Genomic DNA, 17,084 nt, shown 5'->3' on the forward strand with positions numbered 1-17,084 from the left:
TAAGTAACATTAATTTCAGTATGAGTGTGTATTAATTATTAAAAAATCACTAGGTTTGGATTGGAGCGTAAGCCTAACTTAGAGCTTTCATGCCATGTATGAGAGTTACTAGAACTGGAAACGCTATCATACCCAAATCCAGATGATTAATTTAGTTGTTTTGTGTATTAATTGCAATTGGATTTATGGTGGTTGCTTAAATTAGAATCCCGCATATCATGTATAGGGATTGCTTAACCTAGAACTATCATCATCTCTAATTGCATTTAATAACAAACCCTCATATCTGAAATTAAATTAATGTTGCTAATCTTTTATGCTAAAATTTGGGAATCAACGGGTTGGTACTGAAATTGTCTTAACTCAAGCACTATCCAAATTCATATTTTTACGTTTAATGTTTATTTTAATTTTTGCCTTACTTTATTTTCTAGTACCTGTTGTCTAAAAACAAAACCATAAAAAATCTTGTTGTCAATTTGTCCAAATGCGTGTGCGTGTGTGTGACATTCTTTTTCTTTTGCCATAAATAAATCTCTCAGTGGACGACCTGGATTCATCCAGAAAATATAAATATAAATTTGGACTACAACTGCACTCGTACACTGGCGAGTATAAACCTCTCACTAAAATAAAAAAATATAAAAGTTTTATTATGATTTGTTTTTATTGTGTTTTAATTGCAGGGTGAGAGTGCAGTCAGTTGCTGATCAGTGACGATCTTGAACCGTTGCCCCAATAGATATGGACGCCATATTCTGACTGCTTCGATGATGGCCAGCATGTCTTTGGCATATGCAGACCATGTGGCTTTAGTTGGCCCAAGGGCCTTGCTGAGATAGGCTAGTGGTTGGTCTCTTTGCACCAGGACTGCACCAATGCCAACGTTGCTGGCGTCTGTGTGCACTTCAAACTGTTGGGTGAAATCTGGCATAGCCAAGACAAGGGTGCAGGTCATGGCTTGCTTGAGTGCCGTGAAGGCTTGATCTGCTTCATCTGTCCACTGAAAATTGCCCTTCTTGAGCAATTGTGTAAGGGGCTTGGCAATGATTCCATAATGCCGCACAAATTTGCGGTACTAGCCAGTGAGTCCCACAAGTTGCAGCCACTATGGCCGAGGTTCCCATCATGCCAGCCATTGGCAGCAATGTGCCGCAAGCAGCCCCACACTTGCTGCAATCGGGTGCGCATGACAAGCCCATGGCTGCCAAGACTGCAGATCGCGCCCCACAGCAGGCCACGCTACTGCAAGCCGAGGCCGCACTGCCGCACGCTGAGGCCATGCCACCGCACAGCAAGCCACATCGGGCCACACCGCAGCCATGCGCCTGTAGCCTGGCACCAACAGACGCAACCACTGGCCAAGCAACTGCCACCCGCGCACCAGCTGACGCAACTGAGGCCCGAACGGATGCCAGCCGCATCCCAAACAGCTGCGAAGGGCGCGGGCGCGCGGCCACCATGCGACTAGCTGCCCAGCCAGCTACGCCCCACCTGCTGCCTAGCCAGCAGCTGCCCAGCTAACTGCACCTAACTGCGCCCAACTGCTGCCCGGCCAGTTGCGCCCATCCGCTGCCCATCCGACCTTAACCGCCCGTAACCGCCAACCCCAATGGTTGCGAATTTTCATTTCTAGCGGACATGTCTTTTTATTTAATAGTTGTATCTCTTTAAAGGGTCACGTTCAACCACTATAAAAAGGGTTGGCCGGACTCATTTGTATTCATCAAATAAATCAATACAAAGAGACTATTATTCCCAAATATCCGATTTTCCCTTCTATTTTCGCAATAGCAAGGTGTTAATCACCCCATTGAGGATCAGTGCATCCATCATTGGTGCTCTCGTTGAGAGTCAAGCCAGCGAAGTTCCAACGATCTATTTTTTCAACCAACAAAGATGGCTAGAGTACCAACCAACCGTGAACGACTTGAGAACCTTGAAAACATGTCTAACACCATGGAAGATAGGTTTTCGAGGATGGAGCAGAATCTGCAACGACTTACGCTATTGGTTGAACAACAGCAATCATCAAGGCGAAGCAACAGCAGATCACTCCCCAGACAACGAACTCCTGCCTCTGTTAGCCAAAGGCATGATTCAAGATCTGGGGACGAATCTGAAGATGAACAACAAGAAGACAACAGGGAAGCCACTACAAATCCCTTTGCCCGCAAGCAATCCACCTTTAAACCGCGACTGCAATTTCCTACCTTCAATAGTGAGGATCCGATTTCTTGGCTCAGCCGTGCCAATCAATTCTTTAAGTCACAAGACATAACCAGTCAAGAGAAGGTAGACTATGCTGCCTATTTTTTAGAAGGAGAGGCCAATCACTGGTGGCAGTGGCTCTCTCGCACTTATGAGAGTCAGGGCAAAACAATCCGGTGGAAGGACTTTGAACAAGAAATTCGCACCAGATTCGGCCCTACCGGATACATGGACTACGATGAAGCATTGTCAAAAATGCAGCAAACGGGATCCCTCCGTGACTACCAGAAAGAATTCGAAAAAGTTGCCACACAGGTGAGGGACTGGCCTGAAAAGGCCTTGATTGGGGCATTTGTTGGAGGCCTTAAGCCAGAATTAGCAACAGAAGTGAAGTTGCATAGGCCCACCCACTTGCGTCATGCTATAGAGATTGCAAGATTGAAGGATGAACAGGTGCAATCCATGCGCAAGTCATATGCCTACAAAGGCCCTACTATGGCCACAAGCAGTAGCGGGTACAAGCCAAAGGTACCACCCCCGCCACAAGCCATGTCCAATAAGTCTATTCCCCCAGGCGTGCGGCGCCTTTCATGGGACGAAATGCAGAAGCGACGTGAGCAAGGCTTATGTTTTAACTGCAACAAGAAGTTTACTCCGGGCCACAAGTGCAAGAAGGCCCAAGCCTTTCTGATCGAGTGCGACCACCCTCAGGACTGGGATGAGGAAGAGGCAGAGCCCGACATGCCTCTTAACTGGCCCGCAGAAGCCATTGAAGCAGCCAGTGACGAACAGCCTGAAGTATCCCTACATGCTTTGGCTGGTTCATCCGGGCCACAAACCATGCGCGTCACAGCCATGTTGCGCAACCGTGAAGTCAGCCTACTCATTGATAACGGGTCAACACACAACTTCATCAGTACAAGGATCGCCCAAAGGCTGCAGATCCCTATCACCCACATTGACTCTTTCCATGTGCGTGTAGCCAGCGGAGAAAAGCTGACATGCACCCAGCAATGCAAAGGCGTGAATCTGAAGATCCAACACATTGCAGTAACGGTGGACCTGTATGCCATACCATTGGCAGGGGTCGACATCGTACTAGGCGTGCAGTGGCTATCCCAGTTGGGCAAAGTGGCTTTCGACTACAAGCGACTGACCATGGAATTCACACTTGGAGACCAACAGGTATGCTTGTCCATGCAACCTGGTCACAGCCATGTAGTCAAAAGAAACGAGATACAGAAGTTGATCCGAGCGGGAGGTGAATGCTATGCCATTCAAGTAGCCACCCAGCCCCGCAGCCAAGAAGATTTTCCCACAGCAACCGACCCACAGAGGGAAGAAATAGCAACCGACATTCAAGAGGTGCTTGCAGACTTTCCCTTGGTTTTGCAAGAACCCACCACCCTACCACCAAGCAGGGCGTGCGATCATCGCATCACCCTCATAGACGAACAGCAGCCCGTGAACGTGCCCCCATACAGGTACGCCCACCATCAAAAAGACGAGATAGAGAGGCAGGTGAAGGAGATGCTCAAGTAGAATCTCATACGACCCAGCACCAGTCCCTTCTCTTCGCCAGTTCTACTTGTCAAGAAGAAGGACGGGTCGTGGCGCTTTTGCACAGACTACCGCGCCTTAAACAAAGCCACTGTGAAGGATCGATTCCCCATTCCATCCATTGATGACATGTTGGATGAGTTGGGAGGCGCAACAGTCTTTTCGAAGTTGGACCTACGGGCAGGATACCATCAGATCCGCATGCACCCGCCTGACATCCACAAGACAGCCTTCCGCACCCATCATGGCCACTATGAGTACCTTGTCATGCCATTCGGACTGTGCAACGCGCCATCAACCTTTCAAGCGGCAATGAATCAAATTTTCCAACCGGTGCTCCGTAAGTTCGTCTTGGTTTTCTTTGATGATATCTTAATTTACTCCAAGACACGGGCACAGCATCTCCAGCATTTGCGTCAAGCACTCACCATCTTGGCCCAAGCCCACTTTTTCATAAAGCTGTCCAAGTGTGCATTCGGCCAGACCAAGGTAGAGTACTTGGGGCATTGGATCTGTCCAGAAGGAGTTAAGGTGGACACCCGCAAGATTGCTGCCATGCAGTCTTAGCCTCAGCCCACCAACATCACCCAACTCCGAGGCTTCTTGGGACTCACTGGCTACTACCGCAAATTTGTGCGGCATTATGGAATCATTGCCAAGCCCCTTACACAATTGCTCAAGAAGGGCAATTTTCAGTGGACAGATGAAGCATCATGACCTGCACCCCTGTCTTGGCTATGCCAGATTTCACCCAACAGTTTGAAGTGCACACAGATGCCAGCAACGTTGGCATTGGTGCAGTCCTGGTGCAAAGAGACCAACCACTAGCCTATCTCAGCAAGGCCCTTGGGCCAACTAAAGCCACATGGTCTGCATATGCCAAAGCGGCCTCGCCTCCGAACAGCCGAGTTTTGAGTTTCGGAGGGGCGAGGTTCCCATTAGATTCAACCCAAAATCACGGATACAACCCAAACAATAAAAAATGTAAGTAAAACTTACCTCAATAGCGCACAGCAAAGAGACTCGGCTCTGTAGAGAAGGCGACGACTGGAGTGCGGTATAGGTAACTGTCAAAGGCAAGTGGAGATTGAGAACGGCAGTGAGTCACGGCGAAGAGGTGTATGGGTATAGGAGGGTAAATTTGGAATATAGTTGGTTGCAAGGAGTAATAAGTATGGCTGCCAATAGTAATTATTAAATTTATTTTAATTATGGCTGCAAAGAGTAAAACGTTGGCTGCAAATAGAATTTCCCATATTCATATATATATATATATATATATACAGAAAGCGACAGCCATGGCACCATAATCACCGACAATGCTGACCTTCAGTGCGCCCCGAATCCTAGGGTTTGGGGGCCATTAAGGTGCCCCAAACCCAGGGGCGGAGTCAGCAATATTTTTTTTTAGTGAGGATAAAATTTATTAAAGAAAAAATAAAAAATAATATAATAATATAAATATGTAAAAAATTAACATAATTTAATTAATACCTTGATTTTAAAATTAAAAAATATATATCTTTTTGAGACAAAAATTGGTGAGGCTTTACTGTTGAAATTAAAAAATATATATTTTTTTGAGACAAAAATTGGTGAGGCTTTACTGTTGACTAATTAAGCGAGAGGGAGAGAGAGCTAGAGTCGAAGAGGCAGGCAGTGTTTAGCTCCAGCGAGCAATCAACGACGAAGGGGCGGAGCCCTGAGAGGTGAGCTGGCGAGGCCGAGGTGGTGACGTTGGCGAGCGATAGAGCCAGAGGCCCGAAGAGAGGCAACAACTAGCAAACAAGAGCGACTGACGGTGACAGACTGAGCGAGGCGAGTGAGAGCAACTGTAAACTGAGGAGGCAAAGGAAGGGCAAGCAGAGCGAGTCAACGACCTCACCTCAGCGATGGTCTGATGGTCCGAGTCGTCGGATAGAGGCTAGAGTGAGTGAGAGCGACAGAAAGAAAGCCCACAGCCAGCAGCTAGCAATAGAGAGAGAAAGGCAGGGGCCGGGGGGGCAAGCGACGAGAGCTTGAGTGAAAGTGGGATTGAGGAAGGGTTTTAGATTTTATAGCCGGGCCTGTGTGTAGGCCAAAATCAATGGTTGGCCCTACATTGGCTCCATCACTGCCCAAACCTTGGGGTTCAGGGGGCCATGAAGATCGGCACTGCCATCGACTAGTGCTGCCCCCATGGTCGTCGCTTCATATATATATGCGTGTGTATATATACATATATTTATGTTTGTGTATGCGGTGTAAGGATGTGTATATATGTGTGTTCTTCTACTTTTATATTTTCATCTATTTTTTCATTTTCGATTGTTTCGAATTGGATATTTTTTGTTACATTGTCTTTGTTATGAATTGATGGCTGCGACAATTGATTGAGGTAGAAAGTGGTTGTGAGGGTAAAAATGAATTTTCAAAAGAAAGTATTTTATGTATATTAAAATACGATTGTGAAGAGAAAAAAAAACAACTACAGATAGAATTTCCCATAGCATAAATGAATATATATATAATTACCAATCTACCCTTGTTTGTTTGGTTGCGCATTTAATATTAAGAACATATTAATATTAATTGTAGTTACGTACCCACCACAAACCTTGCCTTGTTGGTTTCTGTCGACGTTCAATTTCGGCCGACCGTGATTCGTTTTGGGCCGCGGTGAGTCAATCCAAAAATACCGAGAAGAAAGGAAAAAACCCCCCAAAATTCCAAGCGTGTACACCAGAATCTTTACATGGTTCGGCCAGAACGATGCCTAGTCCACGACCGCAATCTGATTATTCTCTTAGAGTGGCGGTATCTGATTATTCCTCCTGTCCCTGCCCCTCATGGTCTCTTTGACTCTCATTTATACTGAGTGGCTTTTACAATTCAGATAATATATAAAAATACAGTGATTGTATAATGGGGGACAAACAGTTCTTATCGTCTTCACAAGACCGGGAGTGGGATCCTCATTACGAGGGGCATGGGCTGTTACAGATAAAGTGATCGGACCCTACCTCTGACTTCTCAGCAGCTTTGTCACTCATGGGAGCTGGAGGTTTTAGGCCAGCGACCTGGATAGGCCAGCAATCTGGAGGATATTTCAGGAGCTCGTTAGTCGATTGCTTGGAGCTCGTTGGGGGATTATCGGGAGCTCGCCATATGCTCGCTTTACGAGTTTCGGATCTTTGGTGGAGGCTGGACTTTCCTTGACGAAGTCGTCCGGGCCTTCTTGGCCTTGGGTGATTGGGCCGGTCTATCGGACCGAGTCTGGCCCATGCAGGGTGATGCGAGAAATACATATAACAGTTTCTATTAGAGATAAATAAGGGTTCAATCAATTTAACTGATTGTAGGGTGATTTCTTAATTAAATTAAATTAATCAAATTTATGTTAAAATATAAAATGGAATTGAATTGACCAAAACATTAAAAAAAAAAAACAATTGAGACAAAATAATTGGTGACGCTAGGGAGACACATAGCCAAAATAATTGTTTTTTCGTGTGTAATGCTAAGAGAGATCATCGAAAATGCTAGAGTCCAAACTCTTCTATAAAGATGGGGTATATTAGGATTACAAATGAGTCGAGTTATGTGGTATTTGGTTCAATAAAATTTTATTTAAATTCATTCGTTAAGATAGTCTAAATTTAAATATCAATTTGTAAACTAATTAAGGTTGAATTTAATAAAATTTAATTTATAAAAATTCGTGAATATACTCAATTAAAAACTCGTAAATAGTCTCGAGAACACTTAGCTAGGGGAGACATTTCACTTAGCCCAGTACTATGCCAATAAACCTGGTCTGGCCTCCATTTTTGCCCTCTCTGCCAGTCTCGGACCATTAAATTCAGCCCATCTTTCATTTTTTTGACCATTGTCTCTGGCCCAGCCGCAATTCATGGCACTGCTGCAACTGTAGGTTGTTGGGCCATTGTGGCCCATGTTGACCCATGAAATTTGGCCCAACTTAAAATGTCGGCACAGGAAATTCGGCCTAGCAGCCAGTTGCGGTCCATTAATGCGGGCCCATCTACAATTTCCAGCCCATGTATTTCGGCCCAGATGCCATTCGGGCCCATTAATGTTGGCTCGACCTCAATTTTGGGCAATGTTGGCCCGGTAATGTTGAACCAGTCGCCAGTTTCCAAACATTCATGTCGGGCCAGCCTCAATTTTTGGACCAGTAGCCACTCTGGACTCACCCTCCATTATCGGCCCAGTCGCCATTTTAGCCCATTAATGCCAGCCCAACAGAAACCCTCGGCCTAATTTACTCCCAGCTATCATGGACCACCACCATTAATTCCGGCCCAGTAACCATTTCGGCCCAGTATTATAGGCCCAACCGCAATTTTCTACCCAGCCGCTACTGTCTGCCCACTATTGTTGGCCCCACCGGCATTTTAGCCGATTAATGTCGACCCAGCCGCAATTTTAGGCATACTAATTTCGGACTGGCCACCACTGTCCGCCCAAGATCAAGTTCCAGGCCCATTAAAGTGGCCCAGCAGACGGATGTTTGGGAGAGAACAAAAAATGAAATTTACGTTGAGTAAAATTTCCAACATTAGAAAGGCACTATTGGTGATTGGTTCGATTTTATTTGTACTCCAGCTTGATCCGACTTCCAAAATGTTAAAAATAATGTCTTTTCTAACTAAAATTTGTCGATTTGATTTGGTTATTTCAATGAAATTTTACCTATCTTTAATTACTTTTATCTGCTAGTATTTTGTTATTTTATTTTTTGTTTCCACAAATGTTCGATCGACTCGATTTGATTTTTGAAAAACATTCAGTATATTCGATTTGTACAATTTATAGAACTGACCGAATGCTACCCTTACACAAAATATAAGATATTAATATAAAGTATCATTACAAATATCAAATTTTAAGTGTTGAAATAATATTTTTATTTAAACTATAGTTTATGGAGCAATTTTTTAAAGACTGTGCTACGTCGCCCGAGAAGCTCATCCATTGGTTGACAAAAGCATGTCAAAATGACAAAAATGCCCATCACACTCATGCCCTCTACAATTGCTTCCACTTCCCTTCCATAGCCACCGTCTCTCTCATCTCTCTATCTTCCCATGATCGTCGTCGCCTTGCCTCATTGCCACCTTCACCTTCACCGCCTTGCCACCTTCACCTTGTCTAAGTCGTCTCTCGCCTCCTTGCATCGCGTTGCCTCACCTCTTGCCTATCGACCGCCACTGCATTTGTCACAGTGGATGCAACGATGGTCGACGGGTGAGGCAGTGAGAAGCGAGGAGGTGTGAGGTGACGACGACGAGGAAGCAAGGCGACAGCGACCTTGAAAATAAGGAGAGACGAGAAAGGTGACGACCATGAAAAGGAAAGAGAAGTAATTGCAAATGGCATTTTTATCATTTTAGAGCCTCTCGATAATCATCTCTGTAAGCCTCTCAAGTAAAGTAGCAATTTTTATTTTTTAATGGAGTCTTGCCACTCGTACATTTGGTTATTGACGGGTTCATATACACATACTCAAAGGATAAAAATATGCATCACTCAATTGCAAAATTACCTTCACCTTCTCTTGCATGCCTCCTCTCTCTCCCTTTCCCTTAGTTGTCTCGTCTCTTGTGACAATGAGTTGATAAGAGGCGACCCAATATATTGTAACTCGATATATTGATTTTAAAAAATTACACATATTTAAAGGTAAAATTATAATTCTCTATTTTTTTTTTTTTAACCTTCCTCAATGGTCCCCCAAGCACAAAGCATTTCTCTTTTTAATAGAAAGAAGAAATGATTAAGCATAGAGAAATTGGCTGATGCCTGGCTGGGTCTCCTTTGGCGTCTCCCATGGCTTCCAGCAAATGATGGTGACTGCGAAGGAGACCCAAGGAAGAAGAATCCGAAGCCGAACCACTGTCAATAAATAAATATATTTTATTTTTAAATAATATATATTTTTTTATAATTAATTAATAATAAATATATAGTAGTTTAAAATATTTAACTAATTTATCAAATTTTGTAGATGTTAAAAAATAATATACAATAAATACATATTTAAAAATAAAATATTCTTATTAAACCTTAATCATTATTTTAAAAAAATAATTTATGTTTCTCTTATTATTTTATTATTAAGATAATATAATATAATATAATAATAATAACCTTTTTACCCACTGGTAAGCCACGATTTTGGCATGTATTGGTTGATTGGTCTCTTGGAGTATCAACGACAAGGACTTGGAACAAAAGAGAAAAAAAAAAAAAAAAAAAGAAAAGATGTGACTAGGAAAAACTCTGATGGCAGTCGACCGTGATAGGCAAGGAGGTGGCCGACGGCAGTTATTTACGTCGACTTTTCATATATTTTTTATTTTTTTTTATAAATATTATTATTAAATTACATTTAATATGTCAATATGGCTTTTAAATCAATTTTATATATTAGATAAAATCACATATAATTAGATTATAATTATTAAAATTAAATAAAATTATAAATTTATAAAAAGATTTGATTTTTTTTTTATTCGACCTTAATTATATTTGTTATTCATTTAGGTAACGTTTATTAAAATGAGCAAGATAAAAGAGTATCAAGATAAGGTCGGATCAAGATATGGAATAATCAAGATAAGGTTGGGAAATATTTCAAGATTTTTATCAAATTATTTATTAAATTTTTTAAAATACACTAAAGGATACAAATATTATTTTTTTTCTTATTTATAAAGACTAAAATATGCTTATCTTTAGAAGAGATAGAGATAAGCATATCTTGAAATATCAAGATAAGAGCTTATTTATAATTTTTTTAAAAATAATTAGATAAATTTAATAAATATGTTAAAAATAATAAAAATTCGAGATATATCTCATATCTCAACTTTTTTTTTTTTTTACCCCAAATCTTGATTAAACAAACTCCACCGTAGAAGGTTTTGAAAGTTGCAAGTCACGAGGAGACTTCTGGGAAAGGGCCAATCCTTTCACATCTAAACAAGTCAAAAATATTGAACATTTTGAAGACTTGAGAAGAGAAGAGTGCTGACAGCTTAGCACATTAAGAAGGCCACTCCAGGAAAAGTATTCTCTCTCAAGTGTCATCTCTTCCTCAATACTTCCAGACCATGTTGTAGAGGCGAGGCAGTGCAGTGCAGGGCAGGGCAGGGCAGATGAAGCTTGATGTTGCAATTAGATCACTAATAATTGGTATCATTCTCTCCATAAACTCAGCTTCATCATCCACATGCCCCATGAATTTGGGTTATGTTGGGACAATCCCATGGGACTCTGCAGCCTGCAAGGAAGCACACCAACATAATTCAACTGCTTGCTGCCAAACCCTAGTCAGCCTCTATGGGGTTGCCCTATCCCAGTACCTCAAAGACACGTCCTCCTTCAGGCTGCCAGATTTGGCCACTTCCATTGCTTGCCTCTCGGCCTTCCAAGCCAAGCTCTCCTCTCTTGCTCTGCCACCAAGCCTCACTGACACCTGCTTTGATCCCCACAACTATGTCAACACCACCGCCGCCTGTGCAGGCATCCAAACAAGTCGAGACTGGCAGGACAAGGCCGGCGACCACGCCACCCCGCTAGATGCCGACTGCCGGCACGACCTCTCTGACCTCACTGCCTGCGATGCCTGTGTCCTGGCGGGCTTCAGAGCCCATTCCCGGCTGCTCTCTGTTGATGGGAATATCTCCCACGCCAAGGGCTGCTTCTACTACACAGTACTATATGCTGCTGGTGTTGTGAACCGGCATGGCCCCAAGAGCATGGGGGCTCTCTTGTGCATCTTTGGGCTTCCGATGTCCTCCTTGGAAAGCGGTTCGAACTCGGTGAGCACAAGCTTCCGCGCCCTGGTCTATGGTTCAGCGGGTGCTGGTGCTTCTGCTTTGGGCGTGTTTTGCTTGATTGGGTTGTACTTGTGGTGGAACAGTTGGAGAAGTCTCAAGTCCTCTAGAGTTTGCTCCAGTTTCCGGATCAAGACAGGACCAAGATGGTACAAAATCAAGGATTTAGAAAGGGCAACCGATGGATTTTCGACCAAGAATATAATAGGGAGAGGACAGTTTGGGATTGTCTATAAAGGGACACTGCAAGATGGAACGCGGGTTGCTATTAAAAGGGTCTTGGAATCAGATGTCGAAGGCAATCCCGAATTCCAGAATGAAGTTGGGATCACAGGTGCTTTGAAGCACAGGAATTTGGTGCCTCTCAGAGGCTGCTGTGTGGTCAGTGAAGATGACAGTTCTGGAGATGGAGAAAGCCAGAGATACCTTGTTTACGATTACATGCCTAATGGAAGCCTCAATGATCACTTATTTCCCTCAGATCAGAGCCCAGTTGGAGCGAAAAAACCATTGACTTGGCCTCAAAGAAAGAGCATAATTCTTGATGTAGCAAAGGCTTTGGCCTATCTTCACTACGGGGTGAAGCCTGCGATATACCACAGAGACATCAAACCCACAAACATACTATTAGATGAGGGAATGAGAGCCAGAGTGGCTGATTTTGGATTAGCCAAGCAAAGCAGAGAAGGGCAGTCTCATCTCACCACCAGGGTGGCTGGCACACATGGCTACTTAGCCCCAGAATACGCACTTTACGGGCAGTTGACAGAGAAGAGTGACGTTTACAGCTTCGGGGTGGTGGTTCTGGAGATGGTGTGTGGAAGAAAGGCTCTCGATCTCTCAACCTCTGGGTCGCCAAGGAGTTTCCTAATCACGGATTGGGCTTGGTCTTTGGTGAAAGCTGGGAGAATGGAACAAGTTTTGGATGCTTCGTTGCTGGGAGATGGGGAGATGGTGAAGGGAACAATGGAGAGATTTGTGCTTGTGGGGATTCTGTGTGCTCACTTGATGGTGGCTCTGAGGCCTACCATTTTGGAAGCTCTGAAGATGCTGGAAGGAGATGTTGAGGTTCCTGTAATCCCGGATCGACCGGTGTTTGTTGATTATAATGTCTTTCATCCCATTGAGTAGCAGCAGATGGGAGTAGATAGATCTCAAGTTCATGCTCATAACTTTCTAGTAACACATAACCACCTTTGATCTCTTTGAGTTAGACTCCACAGAAACCAGATTGTAACATATATATGTGTATATATATACTTGGTCCTCTAAGAAAACATCAGTTTTGAGGGTAAGCCTTCTGATTCTTCTATCTATTCAACATTTGATAATCAATAATATTTAAGAATCAATTCAAGGGAGTCTTGGTCTATAGGCTTAGTCTCGGACTTTAGCCTACAAGACAAGCCATGCTCGATTTCGATATTCCACAAGGGGTCTCGCAGCCTGAATGGAGAGGTTTTTGCAAAACTTAATAACAAACCAATTCTCTTCAGGATCATCCTTCATGATTAGCTCTTAGATACTATTGAACAAGAAAAACTAATCCAAACCTAAGCATTATCTCAACGTGACTTAAAAAAGTCTCTTCTTCGAGATAAACATTCAACTTATTCTCAAGATTCAGCTATCTCTAGTTTCGTAGCCTATCCTCTCACTCCATGATTAACTTAAGCATCAAAATGCCTTTCCCAATCAATCTCGAGTCAGTTTAACTGTTTCCTTTTTACAATTTCCCAACTTCCTTGCAATTTGATTAAGATTTTTGTTATCTAAAACGTTCCCTTAAGTATATTGGCAATTGGTTTCTAATATCACCAAGATGTTTCATCAACTCAATCTTCATCTACTTAAATTATGTATGGAATATTGTATTATCTTTGTTGTTGTAATGATTCATAGATTTTTGCCAAAAGCTAAAATCAAGTGCCAAAATTTAACATTTCAACCTAATTATTAATCACAAATTCTTATTGTATTTTTATTTTTTATTTTTTGTAATTTCAAAAAAAATGACCAATCAAAAAAGAAACAATAATATGAAAAAATAGGTAGAACATAATAAACAATTAGAAGAGAGAGCAAGAGATTCTATTTGCAATCAAGTGTTTTGCTCTTCACAGTCACATTTAAAATAATTTTAAGAAAAACTCATTTTTGCCCTTCTTCTCTCATTGTCGGTTGCGCCATCCTCTTCTCCATTCATTATCATTGTTTGCTTACTTCCTTAACAGCAGCCACAAATATTGTCAATCATCAAGGAAGAAGGAAGGGAGGAGATTGACGACCATGGCCGTTCAAACGACGACCATGACTACTTCAAAACCCATCATTGCAACCCGCCAGTCGGGTTTTTTGCGGCCGCCCATCATCGCAAAGCTCTCACCAACAACTACGTCACTCCCACTAGCAATCGTGACAAACACAATCACCCATCATCCCACCCGAACCCTAAGGTTTGGGGGCTTTGAAAGCACTCTAAATTCATGGGTTTAGGAAAAACCATTTTTCCCGAATCCATAGTTTCAAAGAAACCATTATATATATATATATATAATACAAAGATGTAATTTTGCATATTTAGAGAGTAAATTATTCTAAATGAAAAAGTTTGTCATGTGGATTGCAAATGGTCAAATCCAATCAAATGCATAATATTCCATGAGAATGATTTCATATTAGATACATATATGTTATGTTTCTCCCGAATCCATGGATTCAGGGTGCTTTCAAAGCCCCTAAATTTTGGAGTTCGTATGCAATGATGGGCAACCATGTTCGTCACGGTTACTGGTGGGAGCGATGTGGCCGCCAGTGAAAGCTTTGTGATTATGGGCGGCTGCAAGGAACCCAATCATCGGCGGGTGCGATAATGGGTTTTGAAGTAGTCATGGTTGTCGTTCATTGTCGCCATGGTTGTCGATCTCCTCCATTCCTTCTTTGACGACTGACAACTTTTGTGACCGCTGTTAAGAAAGCAAGCAAACAACGATGATGAACGAAAAAGATGATGGTGCACCTAGCAATGAAGGAAGAAGGACAAAAATGAGTTTTCCTCAAAATTATTTTAAATATGACTGAAAAATAGAACACTTGCTCTGCAAATAGAATTTCCCGAGAGCACATTCTTGATTTCTCTATTATTATTCTACTTCATAATCCAAATGTTTTCTAGTAAGTTGTGACCTGTTCGACAATTCCATTTATGCCAAACAAACAAAGATCATGTTTTGACATGTATTTGGCAAAATATACTTTTTAATATTTAAATTTTTTATTATTTTAATTACACCCTTAAATTATATTATTTCGAGTTAATTGCACTTATAAATTCTTTTGTTATTTTTATACTTAATTTATTATTTTCAATAAATTTATCGAGATATACAATTGACTCAAAATTACATAATTTAAAAATATAATTAAAATAATAAAATATTTAAATTAAAAAAAAACAATTAGAAAGGCTAAAATATGTATTTGCCACCATGTAATTCACTGAACAGCACGAAGAATTGCCAATTGGGTTCTGACTTGGTCAACTAGAGAAAAAGAAGTCCATATTCAAAGAAGTTTTCACACCGAAACAAAGCATGTTCAGTATCTGTAAATGAAGATTAAAAGCAAAAAAAAAAAAAAAAAATCATAACCATTAGAGTACCCTTGAATTGAAAATATTATTATTTGTAAATGGGGATCGAAGGCAAATCTCAAAATAATTCATGATTTATAATAATAATAATAATAATAATAGGGTTGAATTAATGAAATTAGAAAGAGGGTTGGGAAAAGAATACCATTTGGAATTGTCCGCCCCTAAGAAGACGCATTGGTTGGCCAGAGAATCCGCACTCTGTTGTTATTCTCATTGCATTTCCCGCCGTTCCTCTCTTCTCTCTGCCTTTTCTCTTCGGGTCCCTACAGATCGAAGAACAATTCTTGTTCGTCGTCTTCGTCTTTCTTCTTCTTCTTCTTCTTCATGGGAGATTCTTCTTCACGTTCGCAGCAGTCGACACAACCGAATTTGTACGGCATCCTGGGAATCACCAAAAGCTCTTCCTTGTTAGATATTAGCAAAGCCTACAAGGCGCTCGTCATGAAATGGCATCCCGACAAGAACCCCTCCAGCAAATCTTCCGAAGCCGCCGCAAAGTTCCGAGAGATTACCGAAGCCTACAGGGTACGTGTATTGCCATTCATGCATATATTTATATTTCTATATATATATATATTGTCGTCTTAATTATTGATTATGATGGATGGATGATCTGTAGACTCTGAGTGCCAAGGAGGAGGAATCGGAATTCAAAGCTTTGGATGAGCCAGCCATGGAAGAAACGGCATCCAGGCACAGAAGCGCCGACGAGGGCTTCTTCACGCGGCTGTCGAGAACTGCCAGCCGGAGAAGCAAGACGCCGGTGCCACACAGAGCGGATTTCTCAAGGAACCCGAGCAGGAGAAGCACCACCCCGACGCCGGCAGACATGTACGAATCATCATTGTCAAGAACTGCAAGCGTCAGCACAGACATGCCGGCCACCACCCCAACCACCCCCAAAACCCCCACCACGCCGACCGGCATGGCTACAGGCGCGGCGGGCCTTTCGAAAGCTACCAGCCGGAGGAACAACACGCCCATCATCTTCTCACAGTCGACTGCAAGGAGGAAGCCTCCGCCTGTGGAGAAGACGCTGGAGTGCAGCCTGGAGGAGCTCTGCCATGGCTGCGTCAAGAAGATCAAGATTACCAGAGATGTCATCTCTGATACAGGGTATGCATGCATGCATGCATGCAATTTGAAAGCAAAACTAATCAGAAAAAACAACAATAACAACATATCAAGCCAAATCGAGCCTTTATAATAATTAATAGAATTGATCCGTGGATGCAGGCTAATTGTTCAAGAAGAAGAAATATTGAAGATAAAGATAAAACCTGGGTGGAAGAAGGGCACAAAGATAACATTCGAAGGAAAAGGGGATCAGAGACCAGGAACCTTACCGGCGGATATCACATTCTTGATAGATGAGAAGAGACATCCGATATTCAAGAGACTAGGAGATGACTTGGAGCTTGTAGTTGAGATCCCTCTAATCCAGGCCCTCACCGGCTGCAACATCACCGTCCCGCTCTTGGGCGGCGAGAAGATGACGCTCTTCATCGACGACATCATCCACCCGGGCTTCGAGAAGATCATCCCTGGCCAAGGCATGCCCAAAGCCAAAGAGAGGGAGAGGAGGGGGAACCTCCGGCTTAGTTTCCTCGTCGGCTTCCCGACACACCTCACCGATGAACAACGGGCTGACATTCTGAGTATTCTCAACGACTCATCTTCCCCTTGCGGAGAATGAATGTTGCTATATGCCTTTGTTTTTGGCTTTTGTAACGCATGCATGCACGCACGTGGATTTAGTGAGTTATGTATAAGTTAGGATGGTAGAGATGTGTAAATGGATGTGGGAATGGAGG

At 42.5% G+C, this 17,084-nt stretch overlaps 3 protein-coding genes across 3 annotated transcripts; all 3 read left to right on the top strand.

Annotated features, from left to right (window-relative positions):
• Nucleotides 1-1,899: 1,899 nt before the first annotated feature.
• Nucleotides 1,900-3,753, top strand: LOC127809399 (uncharacterized). Its single transcript, XM_052348159.1, has one exon. It carries the CDS (start codon nt 1,900-1,902, stop codon nt 3,751-3,753), a length of 1,854 nt encoding a protein of 617 aa, XP_052204119.1.
• Nucleotides 3,754-10,794: 7,041 nt separating this feature from the next.
• LOC127809187 (probable receptor-like protein kinase At1g11050) lies at nt 10,795-12,828 on the top strand. Its single transcript, XM_052347939.1, has one exon. It carries the CDS (start codon nt 10,935-10,937, stop codon nt 12,744-12,746), a length of 1,812 nt encoding a protein of 603 aa, XP_052203899.1. The 5' UTR covers nt 10,795-10,934; the 3' UTR covers nt 12,747-12,828.
• A 2,660-nt stretch (nt 12,829-15,488) lies between these two features.
• LOC127810334 (uncharacterized) lies at nt 15,489-16,981 on the top strand. Its single transcript, XM_052349753.1, has 3 exons — nt 15,489-15,795; nt 15,890-16,386; nt 16,507-16,981. The coding sequence occupies exons 1-3, from the start codon at nt 15,595-15,597 to the stop codon at nt 16,964-16,966; spliced, it is 1,158 nt and encodes a 385-aa protein (XP_052205713.1). The 5' UTR covers nt 15,489-15,594; the 3' UTR covers nt 16,967-16,981.
• Nucleotides 16,982-17,084: the final 103 nt, after the last annotated feature.

This window comes from Diospyros lotus, chromosome 9 (genome assembly GCF_014633365.1).
Source record: "Diospyros lotus cultivar Yz01 chromosome 9, ASM1463336v1, whole genome shotgun sequence".
Classification (NCBI taxonomy): domain Eukaryota; kingdom Viridiplantae; phylum Streptophyta; class Magnoliopsida; order Ericales; family Ebenaceae; genus Diospyros; species Diospyros lotus.